The following is a 21,611-nucleotide window of genomic DNA, read 5'->3' as shown; positions in this document are numbered from 1 at the left end:
AAGTTACGAAGAACCGGTTGGCGAAGCGTGCGCGCCGTTGGAGCGAGCAGGCGCAGGATACATATACAGGTATAAAGGACAGGTGTTCCGAATTTTTGTGCGGATGTGCGCCTTCTGCGCCTTCGTGTGCCTCTCGACTCGCGCAACTGCAGTTTTATTAGCGCTTATCCTTATTCTGGTCCTCCCACGGCTTTCCTCGCGATCCATTTCACTCGCGTATCGATGCGGTAGCAGAAAACTTTCCGCGAATGAAATTACATTGAAATTGAAGTGGATAATAAGAAACGTCAACTTTTTACTTTTTTTCTCTCTTGCGAGTTTACGGGTGTATAATCTATCTTTGTCTTCCTTTTCTTCCCTTTCTTTAAGCTTCATCACCGATATCTTCTCTTTCTTCTCCCTGTCTCTCTTTCTTTCGCTTAAATCGTTCCGCACAGTTGACAGCTACAATGGCGTCATGCAGGTTACCGAAAGGGTTAAGAGGATTAAACTAACGTAAGGGTATCACAATGATTAACTGCGTACGGCGATTTCAATGGTGATTGTGTATTTACGTCCGAGGGTTATACGTTGTTTATATGTTCCGCGGCACGTGCACGCGGTGGCAACAATGGCCCAGGGTGTACCACTGCCGCGCGCCGCGCGCGGCTGTGCAACGTGTGGCGGAGGATGTGGTGCGGTATGTTGCACGAGTGGATATATCGATCGCAGAAGTGGCACGTAAAATCCTTTTTTTTCTTAGATTAAACTCTCACGCATCCCGCGATGAAAGACGAGATTCTTCCCGGTCGAGAACCGCTCTGTAATCTATATATAGCGATAGCTTCGAAACGTCCGGACACGCCGCATCGAATATATTTCCAGCGTGCACACACGCGCACGCGTGTCGCCGCACACGTGACTCACGTGTGTGTGCATCTGCTCGCTCGCGCGCGCGCGCGCGCGCGTGCGTGTGTATGCGCGCGTATGTAAACGCAAGACGCCGTGACGTGCGTAACAATGAGAAATATATCGAAACTATAAAGTTGATGGTGTCGAAAAACCGATTTGACTAACAATAAGCGGTTCGATCTTTCGATGGAACCTTCGCTTCGACTTTTCGTTAATCAAGAATTAAATTTTAATATTAAAAATTTCAAACACCTCTGTGTTGAAATCTGATGAGATATATTTTTATTTTAAAACTGCTACGCTTCGCAAAGAGTCATACGTTTTTTGTGATAAGAGTTTTATTTAATTATTTTATTGTTATTTAGTTAAATAAAAGATGAAATAATTTAACTTGATTCTCACGTACTAATTTAATTAATTCTAAGATATTTTTAGTCGTTTTTTCAAGAACTCTCAAATTTTAACAGTCAGATTCTGTAAAATTATTATTAGACTTTATACTCTTAAATCATAGTTTATTAACGCACATTAAATAGTCGCGAGGGTGGATATACTTTTACGCGTAGGTGAAGGAAGTTCGTAGAAATTCTTAAACCTCTCGTTCTTTCAGGTCGTATACGGCTTCTATAACTGCGTCTATTTCTGTTACTTCCTGTTAGATACCAAAATAATGTTACTTTAAGCTCGCAGTGTGAACAATACAATTAGTTTAGTTTCACAAATCGTTTCCAATGCTTCCAAATTAAATTCAATAAAATATATATCGTTAAATTACAATTTGATTACGGATATGCAATAATATAATTTGTCATCCACGTGTTTGACATTTATAATATCGACGTGCATGTATAACTAGCATCGTTTGTCTCGCAATTGTATTGAAAATGTCTCATGTACATTCGATTTCGCAAATTTTCGATAAAATTGAATTATTTTATAAACTCCATTCTCTCTCTTTCTCTCTTTCTCTCTTTCTCTCTCTCTCTCTCTCTCTCTCTCTCGCTTTAATTTATCGTAATTATTGAGGAAATTCGTATATATAATATGTCTTCTTAATTATTACGTCAAACTTAAAGATCAGTTAGAAGTTCCGTGGAATATTCCAATTTGATGCTCACTATTTATAACAAATGAAATTCTACTGATGAACTAATGCAGGTTCCGCATAATAGGCGGATTCACCTGGTGGCGCGCATCCGCGAGTGCAGTTCTCCTCGGAGCATGATATGAGCCTGCATTCTGGGAACAGCAGCTGTTCCTCTTCCTCCCGATCTCTTCGTTCCCTTCATCTGAGTCTCTCCTCCGACAGCTGCACTTCGAGATCCGCTCGTACCTATACCTCCGGACCTTTCACGATCCCAACTAACCGTCTGTTCGGTTCAAAACGCGGACACGAGATTATGGCCAAAAAAGAAGCAACAGCATGGACCGTTATACGATTCACAATGGAAGCAAAATCGTAGGTTGGATTTTTGAAAATCGCGCGGTAATTCTTGCAAGGAAAGAACAATTTTGCTAAATCCAGATCTGAAAATAATTTTTGTTCAATAATCAAAATAATTTTGTGTAAAAGTCAAAATGATTGCTAGAATATCAAAACGTTTTATAGCAATGCTTATCAGTTTTAACATTCCATCAAATTATTTTGATGATTCAACAAAAAATTATTTTTAGATCTGTTTTTAGTAAAATTTTTAGATTTTTCAACAAAATCGTTCTTTCCGTGTGATTATTATTGGAATGCTTTTCATTGTTAGCCTTTATGTATATTATATTAAAGAAAATCCTATATACTTAGAATACTTATAGAATAACAATTCCTATAGAAATATCCTATATGTACTTCTACATTTTTTAGATTTAAATGTATGTTAATATAACTATGGAAATCAGTTTTTTAATTTTCATGATTTTGTTCTTGATAAGAATTAATTGGAGCCTTATATTAATCTTGTTTTAATATGTTACTGGAGGTATAGAAATATCCAAAGATTATATCTAACGTCGAGTATCATATTTGAAGCACGTGTACCGAAGAACAGAACGCTGCGTCAGCTGATGAACTTAGTAATTTGATAAACAAGGATGCACATATTTTGCAAGAAGTTACAATAATGTATTCATATAATGTGTATCAGATTTGCAATTTATGTAGGAGATATTACGAATAATGTTGGAAAACATCAGAAATCTCGTTGCAACATGTAATGCAATACGTGCAATAACAAGATTATTAGAAATCGCACAACTTTAAGACAAACAAACAAAAACTTTTTAGCTTTTAACGAAAATTCAGTTTGTCTTTGATCTCTCAATCAATCAATGTTTCTGAATGTAATTCTTCTTTTATAATTTCTCCAATTATCACACGTCAGAATATCGTTTTGATATCAAATTATATCATTACCTTGAAATCTGCCTTTATCCTATATTATTATAATTGCGTTTTGCTGTAGTATTTTTGTCTGCAGTAATTTTTCCATTTTACGTATAAGAGTCGTGGCGTGTCCTTCTTCTGTAAACGTTTTTTCGATTTTTTACGCATATCGCATGACCCTCATGCGTCAATGTTTCTCCGTAATTATCGTCGAGTCATGCCTCGAGAAACGCGATGTGAATGAGATCTTTTCGTACGAAGTTGACTCACCCGTTGTCAATGCCAGGGTAGCAGCTAGCAGCAGCAGCATAGCGACGACGCCGACGACGTGGATGGGTTTCTTAAACCCTCCGCCTGGAGGATCTCGCCACATCCTTATTGCAACTCCTCCTCCAAGTGTGCACTGATTTTCACCTGATTTCACATAAAATACACCGATTGAACGATACGCACGCCGATTGTAGGACGATCGCCGACGGGTCCACCTCGATGATATTTCCAGTAATTATTAAACCGAGAAAACGCATCTTTTTTAGGAGACATATTTAAGTATTTTATTATAAGTTGAGGGTTTATGAATTCGACAGGTAAACACGAAAGAACTCTCGCTTAGTTCAAGGCCGATTGGTCGGCTGAAGCGTCGAAAGTACAATCACTTTCAACGTGTGTGACAGTTTAGCATGCATTAAAGAAACTCGCGTGATAGGCAAATGAAATTAATCGTTCTCTGCTGGTGGAACTAATAAATATGATTAGATTAGACGACAAGATTGACACCTCGTGAACCCCGATTAACCGGTCACAATAATAGACACCGTAATAGACGCGTATCTGATATATTAATCAGCTTTGATTAAGTAATAGCTATTTAGTTTCAGCAACTTTCCCATGTAAAAGTTATCCTGTACAAGTATTATAATAAAATGATTTCTTAATATTGTGACAGAAACTAATGTCAAATTTGCATCTGTTTTAAAGCTCTAGACCTCTCTTATTATCAATCATGTAACGTGAAAATAAAGATTTGAAGTTATTGAAAAAATTGAAAGGTTAGCGTATAAATAAACTGACTCTTCATTCTAAAAGCTTTGGGGAGGAATTCGAGAAATTGAAACGTTATAATTTTAACACTCAGAAGATTTAATTTTTTAAATTAATCGTCAACACGAATACACTATTGTGCGTATGAACTGTCCGTAAATTTTGAAAAAAAAATAGCGTTCCACGACATGAGAGGAATATCTCCTACAACCTCTAGTCTCTCCTAACAACAACTCCCAGCAAGAACTGGCGATTAAAGTCACGAGAAAAATTCTGAAAGGCATGGAAAGTCTCTTTGGCATCCGTTGGTCCGCGATAATCCGCAGAACGCTAGAGCGCTATCTCGTTGCGGAACGGAGTGGAAGTGCACGTGCTGAATCGCTGATAGCAAGGGTTACGGTTGAAGAACAGCGGGTGAGTCGTCGAGGGGTGGCGACGGCGGGGAGGAAGCGAACCCGCGGGAGGGGATGAAGAGACGCGGAGGGGAGGAGGGAGACAAAATGTGGCGGAGTTGAACGGCTCGTCACGGGGCTGCTCCCTCTCGGGGCGAGTTTATTGATCGCAGGGTGCGGAGCGGTTCAATCTACCCCTCGCAACGGTGCGCGCCATGCTGCCATCCGGAACTCGGGACTAGCCAGCCGGCCGCGATGGTGTCCGTGGACCCCCGCTGAATTTCTCACGCCTTCCCCCCCTCGCCCCCGCAACGGACCTATCGCGCGGACCGAAATTATTCTTTAATCCGATACACGACGATGCGCTTCTCTCGCGAAAGTCGCATCGACTCGAGATGTGACGCCCGCATTTTATACGTCACCGTCGTTACATCATGTAACTCGGCTGCATGCCAACGAACCGCGGGAAGGAATTATTACGGCGGATAACTGAAGATCCAGAAGCGACGAAGCTTCGCGCCGTTTATTTGCCATGGGGGGGAAAACGATATCTTGCGACCGTGAGAGAAGTACGAGTCGTAAACTCGCTCGCGCTGGTGAACGAACGGCTGATCTTCCCCGCGCGAAAAAAAGTCGCGAACGTCGTGAGGAAGAGAGTCGGCAGCCGCCGCGAGAGAATTCCGGCGCGTCGTGACAAAAAGTCTACGGCAAAAAGAGCACGAAGCATATCACGACCATATGAGAAACGGAGCAACCGATGAAGGAAAAAAAAAAAAGGATCCGCGCAGAGATCGGTCGTGCTGGACCTTTCAAGTTTGAGAGAACGATTAGCACAAAGACGCGAACGGCATCGTTGCCCTAGATCTCTCAGTCGCGGTTCGCTCGTCTCGCAAATCGATCGGCGTAAAAATTAATTTCCCGATCGATCGTCTCTCGAGGGCTTCATCGAGGTTCGGCGACCGTCGGCGATCGCGTCTTGCCGAATTCTCAGCTTCCGCTGGTGGAGAGAGAGAGAGAGAGAGAGAGAGAGAGAGGGTCGTTGGCGCATTTTAAATCGCCCACAAAAATCGGCGCGCGTCACACAGGCACGATCACTGTCGATCCCGTTCCACATCGCACACACAGGCATGCACGCACTCGCACGCACATACACGCATAAACATACGCACAATCACCCACGAGCAATTTCGCAAAATCGGCCGACACTCGTTTTCGTCCCCCCCTCCCTCAATCTTCTCGTCGCGAGGATCGTCGTCTTCTCGGGGGGATGAAAAGAACGCGATCTCGGTCTCTCACGTACCGACGACGCTGATGTCGTGTGTGAATTCACAGGGACACAAATGCACGCCGACCAAGTCGGAGCGGACGAACGAGCACTCCGGATCCGCGAACGACCGATCGTCGAGTGCGGCGTCGTTTGCTTCGGAGCGGCGGCTGTTCCTCGGCTATCTCGAGGTCGGCAGCGGTGAAGTCAGCGGTGGGGGTCGTCGGCGTGAACACTCACGCTGCTCCGCGGGATGAGGGGTGCATCGCCGGCAGGGCCGTCCGGAAAATTTAAACCCTCGAAATAAACATGAAGAGATATACAGGAAAATATCGAGACGTGCATTTAATTTCAAATTTTTTTTCATAATAATATAAGAATTTTTAATGTAACCTGCATTTATTATATGATCGAGAATGAATGTAAAATTTATAAACGTCTACACAGTGGATACAATTCATAAAATATTTATAAAAATCAAGAATATAACAGATATATTTTACACACTCCAATAATTTTCTTTTTTATTGTTTGCAATAAAATTGATATACAATTAAAAAATTGACATATATATATTACTTTACTAATTGTAAGTTTTACTATGCATTTTATATATATGTACTACGTGATGTATAATTTATTAATCTTTACTATTTATTTTAACTACACCTAATGAAATAAATCAAACGAGAATTAATTAAAACTCGCCAAATGTTTTGTCCGGGGTGCTAAAACTATTCGACCGGCACTATTGGTTAGCCTTTGTCGCACGCGGCGGAAACGGCCAATGGACCAAATATATATGAAATTTGTATATGTGTGAATGTATGTGCGCGCGCGAATGCATCTTCGTGAATATTTGCGGAATGCTCGTTGCGACGATAAGCGATTATCGGCGATCATAGACAGCAATAATACGTGCAGGCCAGTGGGAGAATGCGATAAATTTAATCAATAGAATATACCGCAAGCAATTATAGCAAAATTTGCGAAAATGTAATTTGTATGAAGTATAAGAAACGCTCCTCTATTTGTTTATCTTATTTATCTCTATTAAAGATATTTCAAGTGGCTGTCGATAACTTCGATAAAGCGGTGATAATTTTACACAGATATAATTTGTAAAATTCTAGTAGAGAAATTCATATTTATATTAATACATATAATATATGAAAAGATACTAATATAAATAGAAATAAAAAATTAATTTATGTTAAAAATACATAATACAAGTATAACAGAGACACTTTACAAATTGAATATTATAATTTTTCATGTAAATGATTTTATTAATTCCTAAGAAAAACCTGTTCTCTTAATAATTATCTCCTTGCTTTGATGTTTATACATAAATTATATTTAATTATGTGTAAACATCAAATCATCATAATTATAATATTTAATTATGTGTAAACATCAAATCATCATAATTATATAAGTGTTTAACTAGGACTTTTCATCACTTTGACCGATGAAGGATAGAATAAATATTTTGCTGTTATATAAATATTTTACATTTTACGTTATATTTATGTTATATTTATTCAACAAATATAAAGACTTATACTTATATTCACATAATATAAAGATGTATTAGACTAATAGTGCTTTTATTTTAACATAATCAATTAATTAAAATTATTTAAAAATATTTTTACTTGATTAGCATGTTACCGTTTTTATAATTTTAATATTATAATTTTAAATCACTTTCTTTCTCTTTCTTCCTCAAATTGTTTGAAGAATTATATACAATATGATACTCTCTTTAATTGTTAAATGTATAATTTCTTGGTTTAAAGATCGCGGCTTTAAACGTCAGCGATGTCGCTGCGATCGTGCACATCTGCTTTTGACATTTCTGACAGTTTTACCAATCGTCGAGTTGAAGATTCCTGTTTCCCGCAGTTCTGATGACACGTCGGGTTCTTTGTAAACGGCTGCATCAAAATGGTAAATAAAGAAGAGATAAAGAAGAGTTTGAAGGAGTTGTGCAAGAATGACAAATACTCGATTTTACTTCCCACTTACAACGAAGTGGAGAATCTACCGATAATAATATGGCTTATCGTGAAATATATGGAGGAGAGGTAACTATAGACAGTTCTGCATAACCTAGAACCGGTCAGGATTTGTGTTGAACTAATGAAATAAAATAAAAATGTACAAACCTAAGCTGTGTATAGCTGACAAGAGTCATAATTTACACTACAGCGAGCTTGCCTACGAAATTATTGTGATAGACGATGGTTCACCAGATGGGACCCTGGACATGGCTAAGCAACTGCAACGTGTCTATGGCGACGACAAAATAGTCTTAAAGCCGAGAGAGAAGAAGCTGGGATTGGGAACTGCTTACATGCACGGAATTAAATACGCAACCGGGAACTTTATCGTTATCATGGACGCCGATTTATCTCATCACGTATGTATTACATTGATGAGCAATTTGGAGAAGCGATAATGATAGGCGTTTCCGTAAGAATCCTTTATTTTTCAGCCCAAATTTATTCCAAAAATGGCTGAGTTACAACGGTATCTCAATCTGGATGTAATCAGTGGTACGAGGTACGCCCAAGGCGGCGGTGTTTACGGCTGGGATTTCAAAAGGAAGTTAGTCAGTAGAGGTGCAAATTTTCTAACTCAGATTCTGTTGAGGCCCGGTGCAAGCGACTTGACCGGTAGTTTTAGGTGATGAACTTTTTACAGACGTATTTCTGTTCTTACAAAATATATTTACAGATTTCAATGTGTGTTTTTTTTTTTTAACACATGTAATTTTATAATTTCAGGCTTTACAAAAAGGATGTATTGGAAAAGCTGATACAATCCTGTGTATCCAAGGGATATGTATTCCAAATGGAAATGATAGTCAGGGCTAGGCAATTTAATTATACAATAGGGGAAGTGCCAATTACATTTGTCGACAGGGTCTACGGCCAATCTAAATTGGGTGGTTCAGAGATTTTTCAGTTTGTAAAGGGCCTTCTATATCTTTTTGCTACCACGTAATTGAAAATATCTAGGATAAGAAAAAATCACGATCCTTCCAGGTCGAAGCATTTAGACAGTAACAGGAAGCGTGAAACTTCCTTGTCAAACATATTCCAAGTTTTGTATTATCTAAATGATTATCTGATTACTGATTTTTCAAATTTATATGAATCAAAAAATAATATAATGCATCCGAATTCAACATGAATAACTCATTTCGTATTTCAATTTATTTGATTCCAAAAATAGAATATAATAGGGACATGAATGCATCTCCGAATTCTAAAGCGCCAACTTGAATAAAATAAAATGAATTGCAATTTTCAATTCATTTCAAATTATTTTTGTTTACTGGGTATACATATATATACATATATATATAAACACATGTTAAAAAAGGTTATATATATATATATAAACATTTTAAAATAAATTATTAAAACATTACTTTTTATATGTTTTATATGCTAATTACATTTTCCAATTCAAACACGAAATATTATTGCTCCCGTCGCAAACATCGTTCGATTGAATGACCGAAATAATTATACAGACCGATTGCGATATGTTAGGCATTTCTATTACACGAATATCTTCACGCGATATTTTTATTTCGTAACGTAAATGTTTTCACGTGAAAATAATCCGAAGTTATTTCAAAATAACACGTGCGTTTACACGTGGCCGTGAACGATGTAGAGGAGCATGCGTATACCGCGCTGTTCGTGTGGGCTCGTCCACCCTCGCCGCACCCTCTGACGTCACGCAGCCTCCATTTATTGATCCATTACAAAATTACAGTCTATATTTCGACTCGAGCAGACTCGACTAGAATGCAAGACGCGAGCCGACTACATCAGTAGAATATCGGCATTTATGTGGTAAACAAACGCGGTGTATCCTTTGAAACTAATTTCTCAAGGATTCTCAAATATTACCGCAACCTTCTTTGGTTAATTTACGTTATATTTAACTGAAAAAGATCGCAGTTTTACTAAATATAAAGAATAAATTACTTCACAAACAAACTCCTGTGTGTTTTCACATAAAAGCACCCAAAAGAAATTTATTTCTGTTAGATCAAATTATTTTTTTCGAAATCAAAATCAAAAACTGAGATGTTCAAAATTTTGAGATCGTAATACATAAGACTTGATAACATAACTAAAATACCAAGTATAAAATTGAAAAAGATTATATAATTTCAATCAGCAATTTTAAGTGAGAAATATATTTTTAGGGATGGCCGTGAAAAAGAAATAATTTATATATGTCGAAATCCGAGTTGCTCCTCGTGAGGATTAAAATAAATCGGTAAGAATAGAAAGATATGTGAGAACCGATTCAATTGTCGTGAGATCAATCCTTTATCTTTCACGGTCGAGGGAAAATAAATTCGCATTAAGCTTCCGATTCACCCCTTCCTTCCGCGGTTGTTCGACGATTACGCGGAAATCTCCATCGACTCCATGGCAACTTCGTGCAACGCGCCTCCCCGCGCGATATCTGCGTCGCGTATGCAGCGGCGTGTGCAAAGCCGCGTCGCATGCAATCGCGAATATACGCATGCCTTTTCGCTGCAGGAAAATCCCTCAACCCGTTAGAGGAGACGGCGGTTCGCCAGCACGAGAAGCCAGTTCTGTCGCAAGCTTCGCCGCGGCCGGATGCGCGAAAGTGGGGTGGCCTGCGCGCCGGGGTGAAACTTGCAAGCTCCCCCTTTATCGAGCTTGCAGATGGCTGTGCCTTTTAGATTTTGACGTGTTCCCTCCGTTCCTCCCCGTTCGTTCGTCCGTGCGCCTCGTGGTACAACATTTCAGTCGTTTTTATCACGCCGTTCGCTCCATCGGTTGCCGTTACCCGACGATCAGCACCCCCGCGACATGCCCAGGAAAGTCGGATTCAACGTCGTCTATGCCACGAGTAAGAGCGGCCAGGCCTAGAATTGTGGAGTAAAAAGCGCGTGCTAACCTCGAGCGCCGACCGGAGAAGGGCTCGAGAAGGGAAGGATATTACGAAGATCTAAATTTTGCATTTAAATGGCAGACTTAGGGCGGATAGTTCTATATATTAAATAGTGACGTTCGACTTTAGTGTTCTAAATTCTAGATGCAGTGGTTCCTAGATACAGGGTGTCGCGATTAGCAAAGATAATGCAATTGGTGATTTGTGAATGTTCTCGCAAAGATTAATTAAAGCTAATTTATTACGATTTAACTAGTTTAATCTACATGAATAAATGTAATAAAAAATGTCTTAAATTTTTCTCCTCGTTGCGCCCTGAAATTCATCCCTTGCGGCTCAGATCCGCATGGCTTTCGGCTTTCTAATTATTTCTGCCGCGATGATCTGCCAGGATCTCGCCAGAATCGCCGTCTTTTAACGCTCCTATCGCATTTTCGGATACCTACATTGATTTCTGCCGCGAGACGAGTCTGCGGTTTTCTCAGCTCGTGACGAGGCATGTTACTCAGCACGTGTCTGCATGATTGACGCGAGTAATAATCTATACGGTAGCCACGAAATTGCTTTTAAAAATGCATTGACGACGTTATGAATTTGTAAGAGTGTAGGGTGGCACGACTCGGAACGACGTGTACACATTCCGTGAAATACATGGTTCTACATATGTGAAACCGCGCGGTATCGCGTGACAGCGTTACATTGCTCCAAAAAGCTTCCCCGCCTCGTAAGACTTATTTTAAAAATTTAAAGAATTGGTTTAATTTTGAAAATCTAAATAGTGGCGTCGAGAGTACCGGTTCTCCTTGCAGAAGCGCGCGCGGAATTGTATAAATACTGTAAACGTGAATGAAAATGTACGAAGAAACGTTTGAGAAAATATCTAAGCTCTAAGTAGCAATATCCTGCACCACATGCAACCATGTGCGTCAATAATTAAGTAACGTATAGTAAGAACTTCCTTCGAGCATGCTCGCTCGACATTTGGCTTTCGATTGATGGAAAACTTGCAGGTCTATTTAAAGTATTATTATATTAATTTCAGTTAACTCTTACGACTTAAGCAAGTACTATCAAGAAAGATAATAAAATTATGCTAGAGCGGTTTTGTCATTTGCATTTTAGAAAATAATTTTTTTTATCATTCAATGCATCGAATAATGTACAAAATACATTTATTTATTAAAATTATAATAAAAATAGACTGAAAAAATGCTCTAGGATAATTTTATCGCTCTCTTCGTAGTAGAAGGACTATGCCTTGGGATTTATTCAGATTCTGAAATGTATGTTCAAGGCGAGGAGGATAGGCACTCGTCGTTAGAGCTTAACGTTCACGGGCCGACAGTAAGAGGTTGGCAGAGTGCAAAAAATTGCACATATCCTCAGGAACTGATTCTACGTCTTCATGGGCCCACGAAGCTTACAAGAATACAAGTCTTGGCTCATCAGTACCTCATACGTAAGTTCGAATTTCCAAAAGCTAAATTAGATCGAATATTTTGAATGAAATTTTCATTTTTAATTAAATAATTATATATAAACTGCGCATCACCATCACTCTTGCTAATTATAATATTTTTATATTTTTTACATCAAGAGTCCTTTGTATAATATTTTCGTATTTAAATTATTCGAATTATTATAAAATTTATCTTTTTAAAAATATGCGGCAATTGATGATAGACAAATTATAAGTGTTACATCAATGATTTTGAAAAGTGATTTGAAAAAAATTTTATTTCAGAGATAAAATTAAAAAATGGTTAAAAATAATATATTTTAAGTTATACATTAAAAAGTTATATATATTAAAAATTTAATTTATTTCTGCAGAAATATTATTTATTAATTTACTTCTAAGTTAAGGCTTAAAATACAAAATAGCAAATACAGATTCTAAACCATTTTAATTCAGCATTATTTAGTATTATAAATATATAATGCTGAAATTATGATAAAAGAACGATAAAAAATAAGTTTTATTCCAATGCGATTAAAGGCATTATTGTCCGTTAAAACGACGTTTCTGTCCGTTAAAACGGCTGAAAAGCAATTTGCTGACAACAGAAATCAAATTAACGAGTCTACCGTGATTTCCTGGGGCTATGTCGTCTTCTCTTCTTCATTTTCCGACTACACCGCCGGAAATGAAAATGTACCGGGCGGCAAGAGAATCGTGTTTTCAATATAAATTTACGGACAAATATATACTTCTTTCGATGTATACTATCGATGTAATTTCTGAGAAGACTGTAAACCGTTACATCTATTTTGATTGTAGCTGAGAAGCTGGAGATCTGGACGTCGAGGGAGGAAAATGCATCCGCTTCGACGGAGTTCAGTTACCTGGGTTACATCACACTGTCCGACAACGCATCGACCCTTTACAAGAGCAGGGAGCTGAAAAGCGTGGCTCTTCCGGAAACGGAAGCACTGTCGCTGAAGCTCAGGCTACACAAACCGCACAGTAATGCGCACAACACCTACTGTCAGGTACGCCGAGTCACTGATAATCGGTTAAATAAAAAAAATATATATATAAATACATAATTTAATAAAGTGTTTGAATAAAATAAAATAATAAGGTTTAATAAAATAAATTTAAAATGAGATTAAATTATTATAGAGATAAATTTGCTGAATTTTTTAGACAAAACTATAAAAATCATTTTTTATCAGGTTGGCCTTATAGCCATAAATATACTTGGCGAGCCTTACGGCCAGGAAATAACCGGACAGGGGGACGCTCCGTACAATCCGCATTACATCTCGCCTTACGACGATCTGGCGTTCGAAATGTACGTCGATCGGGAAGTGGCCAAAATCATAAGGCAAATGGAGGTGAAGAAGTTGCTGGCGGTGGAAGAGGAGAGATTCGAGTACGCTTCGAAATTGAAAGTGGCTATGGAGAATCTGAGAAAAGCGGGCGAGCGTCTGGGCAAGTACGAGCTGGAGAAGAAGTATGCCATCGCCTTGGAAGATTACGATAAGGCCAAGGCTAAAAAGGCTCAGGCTCAGCAGTACAGACAGCAGGTCTATCAGTCGTTGGAGATATACAATCTACTCGAGATCAACGGGGTGAGTAATTTCGTAGAGTTCGCAAACTTCCTCGGAACCTCTCGCTAGCACGTCGGCAATGATAGTAATTAAGGCGATTAAAACAATGACGCAGCCTGTGGAAAAGAATAATCTGTCGACCGCGGAGGACAAGGAGCAGACAGCCGACAATTCGAACACGGCGGCGTTGCCCGACGACGTGACATCTCCCCCGAGGCTGGTCGTTCCTAATCGCGATGGTGCCGTGTCACCAAATGGTCCCGCACATCAACCGCCCGTGTCGCCATTGCGTCAGAAGACTAACAGTCCCGGTATAATCTATCGAAGTATAAAAATATCACGTTCTACTATTTTTTTTTTAAATCTGATTTAGAGCTTTTGAATTTTTAGATATTTACGTAATGTTAAATGTTTCTTTTACTCCCCAGAGGTAACCGATAGCCCTACGAACGGTGTCCTTGAGAAGCAAAGCTGCAACAAGGCCGGATCCCTTCCCAGGCGGAAAACTAAATCAGCGGGTCCAGCCCTTCGGTCGAGTTACGAAGCCTACGAGGAGAGGACCATCCCCGCTCTAAGACAGTAAGGCAGTACAACGTTGAAAACATTGTAAGTATGGCATCGAAACGGCGCGATAAACTTTCGTCGATATTCATGTTTAGTTCGCACACAAACGAGTTTACGAGAGAGTGCCACCTGGACGGCGCAGAGACGAAAGTTACCTCGAAACTCAATGACAGGGAGAAGAAACAAGCCGCGTTACCTATAGCGGTCTTCGGAATGGAAATGGTAACTCGAACAAAGTTGCTTCCTATAATGCTCGGCTATAGAATAAGTGATGACGATAAACGCATACACAGGTGGAAAAGTTCTACTCGAAGCAATTCACGGACAAGGAGGAGGGGCTGATGCAATTGAAAGAGGAATTGAAGAAGTTCGACACGGCGGTCTCGAAACATTCTCCGAATAAGACAGCCAGGGCGGCGATTCTGCTGCTGCACAGAGCTCTCAGAGACAAAGTCTTCAGCGTATACAGTTTAGCCGCCCAGCTTATCCGAATCTTCTTCGCCGAGTTCGCCGTGGACAGGTAAACCTTTCGCATCGGATGTGTATAAATATACTGTTTCTATAGCCTTATAGCTGAAGTTCAGTTGCTTACGATTTAATAATTGATTTAGAGTGTCTTCGACCGAGATTGCCAGAAGCGTCGAACGTTTGTTGCCGGAACTTCTGACGAAGTCCGGCGACACCACCCCGAGGATACACAATATGGCAGTGCACACAATCCTCAGCATGGCGGACTGCAAATGCGTGCGGGAGTTGCATTTAATACCGGTGCACCTGACCAGACCCGTCAACAGCAGCACGCATCAGAGGCTCGCGCTGAGCAGGCTGGAGATGGTGGAGCAACTGATACTCAGCCACGGTATCTCCACGGAGAAACAAAGGTGATTCTGATACGATATCCTCAGGAGAAGCTCGAGCTTGCATGAGGAATGTTTACCATAATGTTTTGAGGAATACTGGGCCTCTGCCGTCGAAACGCAGTCCTTCTGACTTCCGTCTAATCGATCCGCAGGGGTCCTTCCTCAAGCTCAACCCTATGTTATTAAAACGCAATTACTCTGATAAGGTATTGTAACTGTTGTAGCGGGCTGACTTGTCGGACGTTATCCGAATTAGGTTCTTCCGGTCTGCACCATCCGGCTGAGGCAGTGCGAAAGGTCTCCGAGAGGATTCTCGTGTTGGTGTACAAGGTCAATCCCAGATTGGTGCGGAAGCAACTGCCGCCCGACGACGACATAACGCGACGGAATCTGCTGTATCGCCAGCTCTTTCATGAATTCGACTTGATCGATCTTCAGGTACTCAACACATATTTATACCTGCAATACGTAAAATGGAATTTTCATTTGTTTTACATGCGCGAATAATTACAGAGGAAAAAGGAAACCGAGTCCACCCAAAAAGCAACGACGACGCCTACGCGAACTAGATCTACGGAAAATCATGTAACTAATTTAACCAAATCACCGTCGAGATCGAGCCCGGTGGTGAGTACCGGAAGTTCAACGAGTATCACGTCTCCGTCCGAAAACAGTACCGACCATAAGGGAGATAAGTACGTACAGTGAAAATTAAATTCATTTAGGATCATTCTTGATGAGAAATCATTCTTCTCATAGAGAATCATTTCTTAATGTTTACTTTGTTTGTGTGTATTTTGCAGAATGTGCATATTTTGCCTGTCTAAGGGTCAAGTGTACTCCGAAGAAGGTCTGAACATACATTATTGGAGAACTTGTCCCATGTTAACGAAATGCGAAGCATGTAAGCAAGTAGTAGAAATTTCTTATCTGAGCCTGCATTTATTGAGTAAGTACATGAGAGTTTAAATACGTTTAAATTGTATCTAATATTCGAAAATATTTCCATAATAGACACTTAAAAAGCGTGATAAATATTAATAACTGGCATCTATCGAAATTATGTATTAGATTCGATCATTTTTTTTTTACAGATGAATGCGACATGAGAAGTAATTACGTAAAATGCGATACGTGTAAACAGGCGGTGCATGATAATGCGTTCGAGACTCACAGACAAGACAAGAAATGCACAAGTATTATTTTACTGTTTCGATATGATAAGAGCTACGGATCGAGTGAGGTGGAAATTTTTAAAACTTGATTTTTGTTTTAGAACCTATAGAGGGATATGAACGCTGTCCGCTTTGTTCGGCTTTGGTCAATCAAAACAAGTGGAGGGAACACCTCATGGGGGAACATCCGTGTGTAAATAATCCACGAAGCAAAATCGGGAAAAGTTGTAAGTCGTGATATATTCCCGACTTGATAAAAAAATTATTTAAACTATTTATAACTATTTACAAATCGAGAAAGAATCCTTTGTAAGGCTTGTTTTTATAAGAGTACAGGAGAGCTCTACAATAGCAGAATAAACTCTGTTTTCACACTTTAGCGAAATTCGAAATTTCTATACGCTTCTAGGTTCGAAATCGCCGTCTAACTCGCAAAATCTCAGCGGCAAATTAACATCACCGACGGGTAGGGATTACTAGCATCAGGCAACAACTTCGGAGCCAACGGAGGAATTCGACAAATCTTAGGGAGAAGGAGATTTTGATTTTATTTATTTTATAGTTTATGATATGTTATATATATTTATATATGAGCTGTCCAGCGTTTTTCATGTTTGTACCTACATTTAAATGATTTTTTTCTAGCAAAACCCGTCCTTTATTAATAGAGATTCATATTGAGCGGATTTTTAATTGTAAGTTGGGAATCCTGATATTTAAAAGATATTTAAATATTTAGGCGCGCGCTTATTAATTAAGCTAGTTTGCGGAATCGTGTGGGAGAATCATGACCTCTGATCATGGCTAAGACGAGAGATATTAGGAATTGTTAATAGTTGTTTCATTCTTATCGTTGTTGCATGATATCCGCGAGGACATATACAGGGAATGCATCAATTATTAAAGGCAGTGATAGCAGATGTTGCAGAAACATCTGTCGTTTCAGGATTAACGATTCCGTGCATCCGGCCATATTTATAATAAAAATTTATACTACATTATGGCGAGATGCGTCCAAGGCGTTAGGAAATGAGAAGCTCTTTACCGCCGCTCAAATAACGTTAGATAACGCATGTAATTTCGTAAAGCAGCTATTTCATAGAAAATGGACAGTAAAAATAACCATTTTATCATTCCATCGTCGAAGTTTTTATCCTATAAAATCATCTTTTTTTTTTAAGTCCGTTTATAACATAATTTACACATTTTTCAGTATCAATATACTCGATTCTTATCAGATCGGATTAAAATATTCAAATAAAATTTAAAAAAAAATGCAATTTAAATATCTTAATTTATATCATATATGTAAGAAATTAGAAAAGTTGAAAAGTCTTAATTACGTCATAATGAGCAATTCAATTGTTTCAGTTGATATCTCTGCATCGACTTCCTCTGTCTGCTAGTCCCCTGTTCCTTGTTGCAACTCTTTTTCATTAATCTTCAGTTTTAATTTCTTTAGTTTCCAATTCAGTTTTAACATCATCGTTGTTGACGTCCTCGGCTAATGCGGCTGCGCGATTTTCCTCGAATTTATTTTTCTCTGTAGAATTACAATGTAAACAATATATATTCTTCCACGATAGCATAACATTATTATTACAAGCAACATACCAAATTTACAATTATTATTACAAACACTATTATTACAAGCAACATACCAAATTTAGAGCAATCCGCTCCTAAAAGCCGTAAATAATGAATTGCGTCGCAAATAGGCACATATGCCCTAAGAGACATTACTCCTCTCCATCCTACCAGCTGAAGATTTAGGCGATTTAGATTGTCAGTCTCCTCTTCTTTGTATAACAATATACAACTTCCAATCGCTTAAATTGAATATATTTTTCAAAAATTTATGAATCATCGTGTTAAGAAAGTATAAAAAAAAGCAATTATATACAATTATATTTACCGAATTCTTTGAGACATTCTTGAGTGTTTGGGCTTAATTTCACTATTTCAGGTGGCGTGTGTGGATTATCATTTTGTAAAAGCATTATTAAATCTTCTTTCGAGACTTGAATCTTTCTGTGACCATTTATGTAACGACTGATACTGTGCATCCCTTCTTGAGCGAGTCTGAAGGCGCAGTTCATATTTTTATTGTCGCATCGCACAAACGTTTTAACACCAGTGTTGATCATCTTTACTTTATTCTCATTAGATACCACTATATCACGGATTGCCGGCGACGTGAAATAAATATTTTTCTTTTTTCCCTCGTGACACCTTACTAACAGGCAACGTGGATCTAAATCATCAGATATACCATAAAAATCTCTGAAAACATACATATAAACGATATATATAAACGATACATATAAACGATGTGAAAAAAACAATTATATTAAACAGCGAAAGAAGAGAAAAAAAAACTGTTGAAACTCACTTTATAGACTGCCATACGTCTTCTGTTTGGTCCTTAAAGAAGACAAATGGATCTTCTCTGTAACCGACTATCCTCCTCCGCTTCTTTTGCGATTCCCGCGATTTCTTTTCTTCTTCCAATGTTCGTTTTCCACTTTCTGAAAGCATTGTGCCTTGCGAAACTTCTTCCCCGAGTACGTGCTTATCCTTGTTTTCATTACCATCTGCATCCTGCGCAGTTTGATTTAATGCACTAGTGTCATTTTCCCATGGTAGGGATTTTACTTTCTCCAGCACGGCCACGAAGAAACCTCCGGTGTCTTGATGATGTGGTAATATTCTCATACTACAAGATATTAAAAATTGGTGAACATGTAATCTACAGAAATAACATATTTTTATCTATTAATTTATTTGATACCCACCAACGTTCGAGGTGAAACTTAGTAGCTTCGTTTGCATCTGGAGGAAACATTTTCGGCCGTACTTGCGTCTGCCACTGTTCTGGAACGTCGTCCCAGTTGTCGTAATATTGTAAATTTTTAGATGCCGGCTTCCAGCGCGTAACACCTAATTGCAAAATATATAATACTATCATATGTATAACATAAAGATTTGAAAGATTCACAAATATCTTTATGAATGCACTTTACACATATTTTACGTATTGCTGTCTAAACTAACCAGGATCACACACTAATCCTGGCACTAAATCTCTACAGTCAATTAACTGTACTGAGTCTCCAGTCTCGCAAAGAAGCCTGTGAAGCACTGCTTCATTTTCAATGGGATTTAGCGAACACGTGGAGTATACCATCCTCCCTCCAATTGCTAGCAATTCTAAGCCACGTTTTGCTATCCTGTACTGAATTCTAAGCCAAAATATTTTCTACATTATTATTTATATGACATATAATTTTGTAATTTTATTATATTAAATACAAATGGTAAAATAAATGCCTTTAAGAGCCGACTCTTGGATTGAGTTCTCTTCATATATGTCTTAACAAATCGCCGCAATGTAAATTCTATATTTGACCTGCTCCTTCATTCTTGATAAATTAATCAGAAAACTGATGTGTCAAATTGATTTGAAAAAGTCAATGACAGTAAAAACGAAGGAAGGAGAAAACTTGTGGACAGTCTCCATGTTAACGCCTACTGCATACTACAATAAAGGATCACTTACGCGCCACAAGAACTGCGTCGACTCTTAAAGGCATTTATTTTACCATTTGTATTTATTATATCAGAGTCTAATATTCTCTTCTTATGTTTATTAATAATTTATACCCGTGGAGATTGCTGCCGTTAGCAGGACTCCATTTGCACCATATATCTGGATTCTTTCGCATAGTACCGTCACCACTGCATGGGACGTCTGCAAGTATTCTATCAAATCTGTAAAAAAAAAAAAAACTTATATGCAAATGCTCGATATAAAGATGATTATTAAAATATTATAAAGATTGGATTCCTACTTTAATGTATCTTTTGTACCATCTGGTTTTGTAATCACGAAGTTTGGCATAATTGACGAGTCATGGTTTGTAATGAGAATGTTCGGGCTATTCAGTCTCTTAGCTTGGTGTACGAGCATGTAGCACCGAATGTTGTCGACGTCATTAGCTATTACAAAACCCTCTACAGCAGAATTGAAATATTAATATTTGCATTGTGCTGATTTCGTAGTGTATAGCTTTAGTATTAATTACCTGGAGGATCAGTTCCCTCATCAGCGTGTATCATCTCTATAAGTTGCGCTGTTTTCGATCCTGGTGCCGCGCACATATCGAGAACCTTGTGCGACGGTTTTACATCCAGGACCAAAGGAGGCACCATACTGACTACCTCCTGCCTGCTGATGCTGCCGTTGTTAGTTTCAGCAATGAGGAAGTTGTGCAGCCTAAAGTACGCCTCAGATCGTCGTATGTCTTTCCTAGTTAATTGCAACTGCCAAGCTAGCTCCTCCGGATAAAAAGGTAAACTGTGTAGTATAGTTTTCGACGAACCGTCAGCGTCCCCCTTATCATCCTTCGAGTTTGCATTCAAAATCTCTTTGAAGAAATCACTTTTGATTATTTTCAACAGGGCCTTAGCTTCGACCTTCGAACCGGTGATACGGAAAGCAACTGGCAGATTGGTCCTTATAGTGCTGATAAACGCGTCCCATTTATCTTCCGGCACGATTCTCTGCGTCTTGTAATAATCCTCGAAATCCTTGTTCTCCCGGATAATATCCGCATAGCTTCTATGAGGAGTATTATCCCATTCGTCCTTTTTCTACAATTATCAATTACACGCACTTATCAAATTCGCACCATCGAGTATTATAATATAAATCAAATAAAAAAAAATTAAACTTGTTTTAAAAAGACACAAATGTGTAAAACCTATGCATGTTACTCTCTCACACGTAAATCATATATAACCTCTCAATATAACATATTTTCAATATTAGAATAACCATATACCTTCAGCTTCTCACGCCTTTTTTCAGCGAAGTTCTTTTTCGGCTTATTTTTTCGGCCTTTACCCATTTCTCCGTTAAAAGTATGTGCTTTTGGTTAATTAGCACTAACAACCTCGCACAATATGACTAGCTTAAACTACACGTGACAATTTACAATGATTCACAAATGCTATGCCCAATGCCCATAGACT

The 21,611-nt window shown here is 38.7% G+C and overlaps 4 protein-coding genes across 9 annotated transcripts in view; 2 read left to right on the top strand and 2 right to left on the bottom strand.

Annotated features, from left to right (window-relative positions):
* The window catches only part of LOC105451848 (Down syndrome cell adhesion molecule-like protein Dscam2), a 30,856-nt gene extending 24,737 nt beyond the window's left edge, over nucleotides 1-6,119 (bottom strand). For both annotated transcript variants that reach the window (XM_011692543.1, XM_011692542.1), the window contains exons 1-2: nucleotides 6,002-6,119; nucleotides 3,539-3,682 (exon numbers count right to left, since the gene is read on the bottom strand). In XM_011692543.1, the coding sequence (XP_011690845.1) occupies nucleotides 3,539-3,641 (103 nt within the window). In that variant the 5' untranslated portion in view covers nucleotides 3,642-3,682; nucleotides 6,002-6,119. The remainder of the gene's footprint in view (nucleotides 1-3,538; nucleotides 3,683-6,001) is intronic.
* Nucleotides 6,120-7,835: 1,716 nt separating this feature from the next.
* On the top strand, nucleotides 7,836-9,300 carry LOC105451847 (probable dolichol-phosphate mannosyltransferase). The gene is made up of 4 exons (XM_011692541.1): nucleotides 7,836-8,055; nucleotides 8,180-8,390; nucleotides 8,466-8,656; nucleotides 8,758-9,300. The coding sequence occupies exons 1-4, from the start codon at nucleotides 7,916-7,918 to the stop codon at nucleotides 8,975-8,977; spliced, it is 762 nt and encodes a 253-aa protein (XP_011690843.1). The 5' UTR covers nucleotides 7,836-7,915; the 3' UTR covers nucleotides 8,978-9,300.
* Nucleotides 9,301-10,580: 1,280 nt separating this feature from the next.
* Nucleotides 10,581-17,842, top strand: LOC105451845 (centrosomal protein of 104 kDa). Of its 5 annotated transcripts, none has more exons than XM_011692535.1 (15): nucleotides 10,581-10,879; nucleotides 12,216-12,380; nucleotides 13,203-13,414; nucleotides 13,601-13,999; nucleotides 14,094-14,289; nucleotides 14,407-14,557; nucleotides 14,638-14,764; nucleotides 14,836-15,062; nucleotides 15,154-15,423; nucleotides 15,609-15,840; nucleotides 15,916-16,097; nucleotides 16,206-16,351; nucleotides 16,497-16,598; nucleotides 16,679-16,804; nucleotides 16,987-17,842. In XM_011692535.1, the coding sequence occupies exons 1-15, from the start codon at nucleotides 10,840-10,842 to the stop codon at nucleotides 17,055-17,057; spliced, it is 2,646 nt and encodes an 881-aa protein (XP_011690837.1). In that variant the 5' UTR covers nucleotides 10,581-10,839; the 3' UTR covers nucleotides 17,058-17,842. The 5 variants fall into 5 exon arrangements, with proteins under 5 accessions (XP_011690837.1, XP_011690838.1, XP_011690840.1 ...); XM_011692536.1 differs by having other exon boundaries at nucleotides 14,094-14,304; nucleotides 15,627-15,840; XM_011692538.1 differs by having other exon boundaries at nucleotides 14,094-14,304; nucleotides 17,021-17,842.
* Nucleotides 17,703-21,611, bottom strand: LOC105451846 (tRNA (cytosine(34)-C(5))-methyltransferase). Its single transcript, XM_011692540.1, has 10 exons — nucleotides 21,422-21,611; nucleotides 20,663-21,230; nucleotides 20,429-20,591; nucleotides 20,241-20,348; nucleotides 19,632-19,819; nucleotides 19,373-19,517; nucleotides 18,970-19,293; nucleotides 18,493-18,860; nucleotides 18,239-18,406; nucleotides 17,703-18,120 (listed from the first exon to the last, which is right to left on the bottom strand). Exons 1-10 carry the CDS (start codon nucleotides 21,485-21,487, stop codon nucleotides 18,014-18,016), a joined length of 2,205 nt encoding a protein of 734 aa, XP_011690842.1. The 5' UTR covers nucleotides 21,488-21,611; the 3' UTR covers nucleotides 17,703-18,013.

The sequence above is a fragment of the Wasmannia auropunctata genome, unplaced genomic scaffold, assembly GCF_000956235.1.
Source record: "Wasmannia auropunctata unplaced genomic scaffold, wasmannia.A_1.0 LD336043.1, whole genome shotgun sequence".
NCBI classification, from domain to species: Eukaryota; Metazoa; Arthropoda; class Insecta; order Hymenoptera; family Formicidae; genus Wasmannia; species Wasmannia auropunctata.
This window is presented reverse-complemented; position numbering and strand designations above follow the sequence as displayed.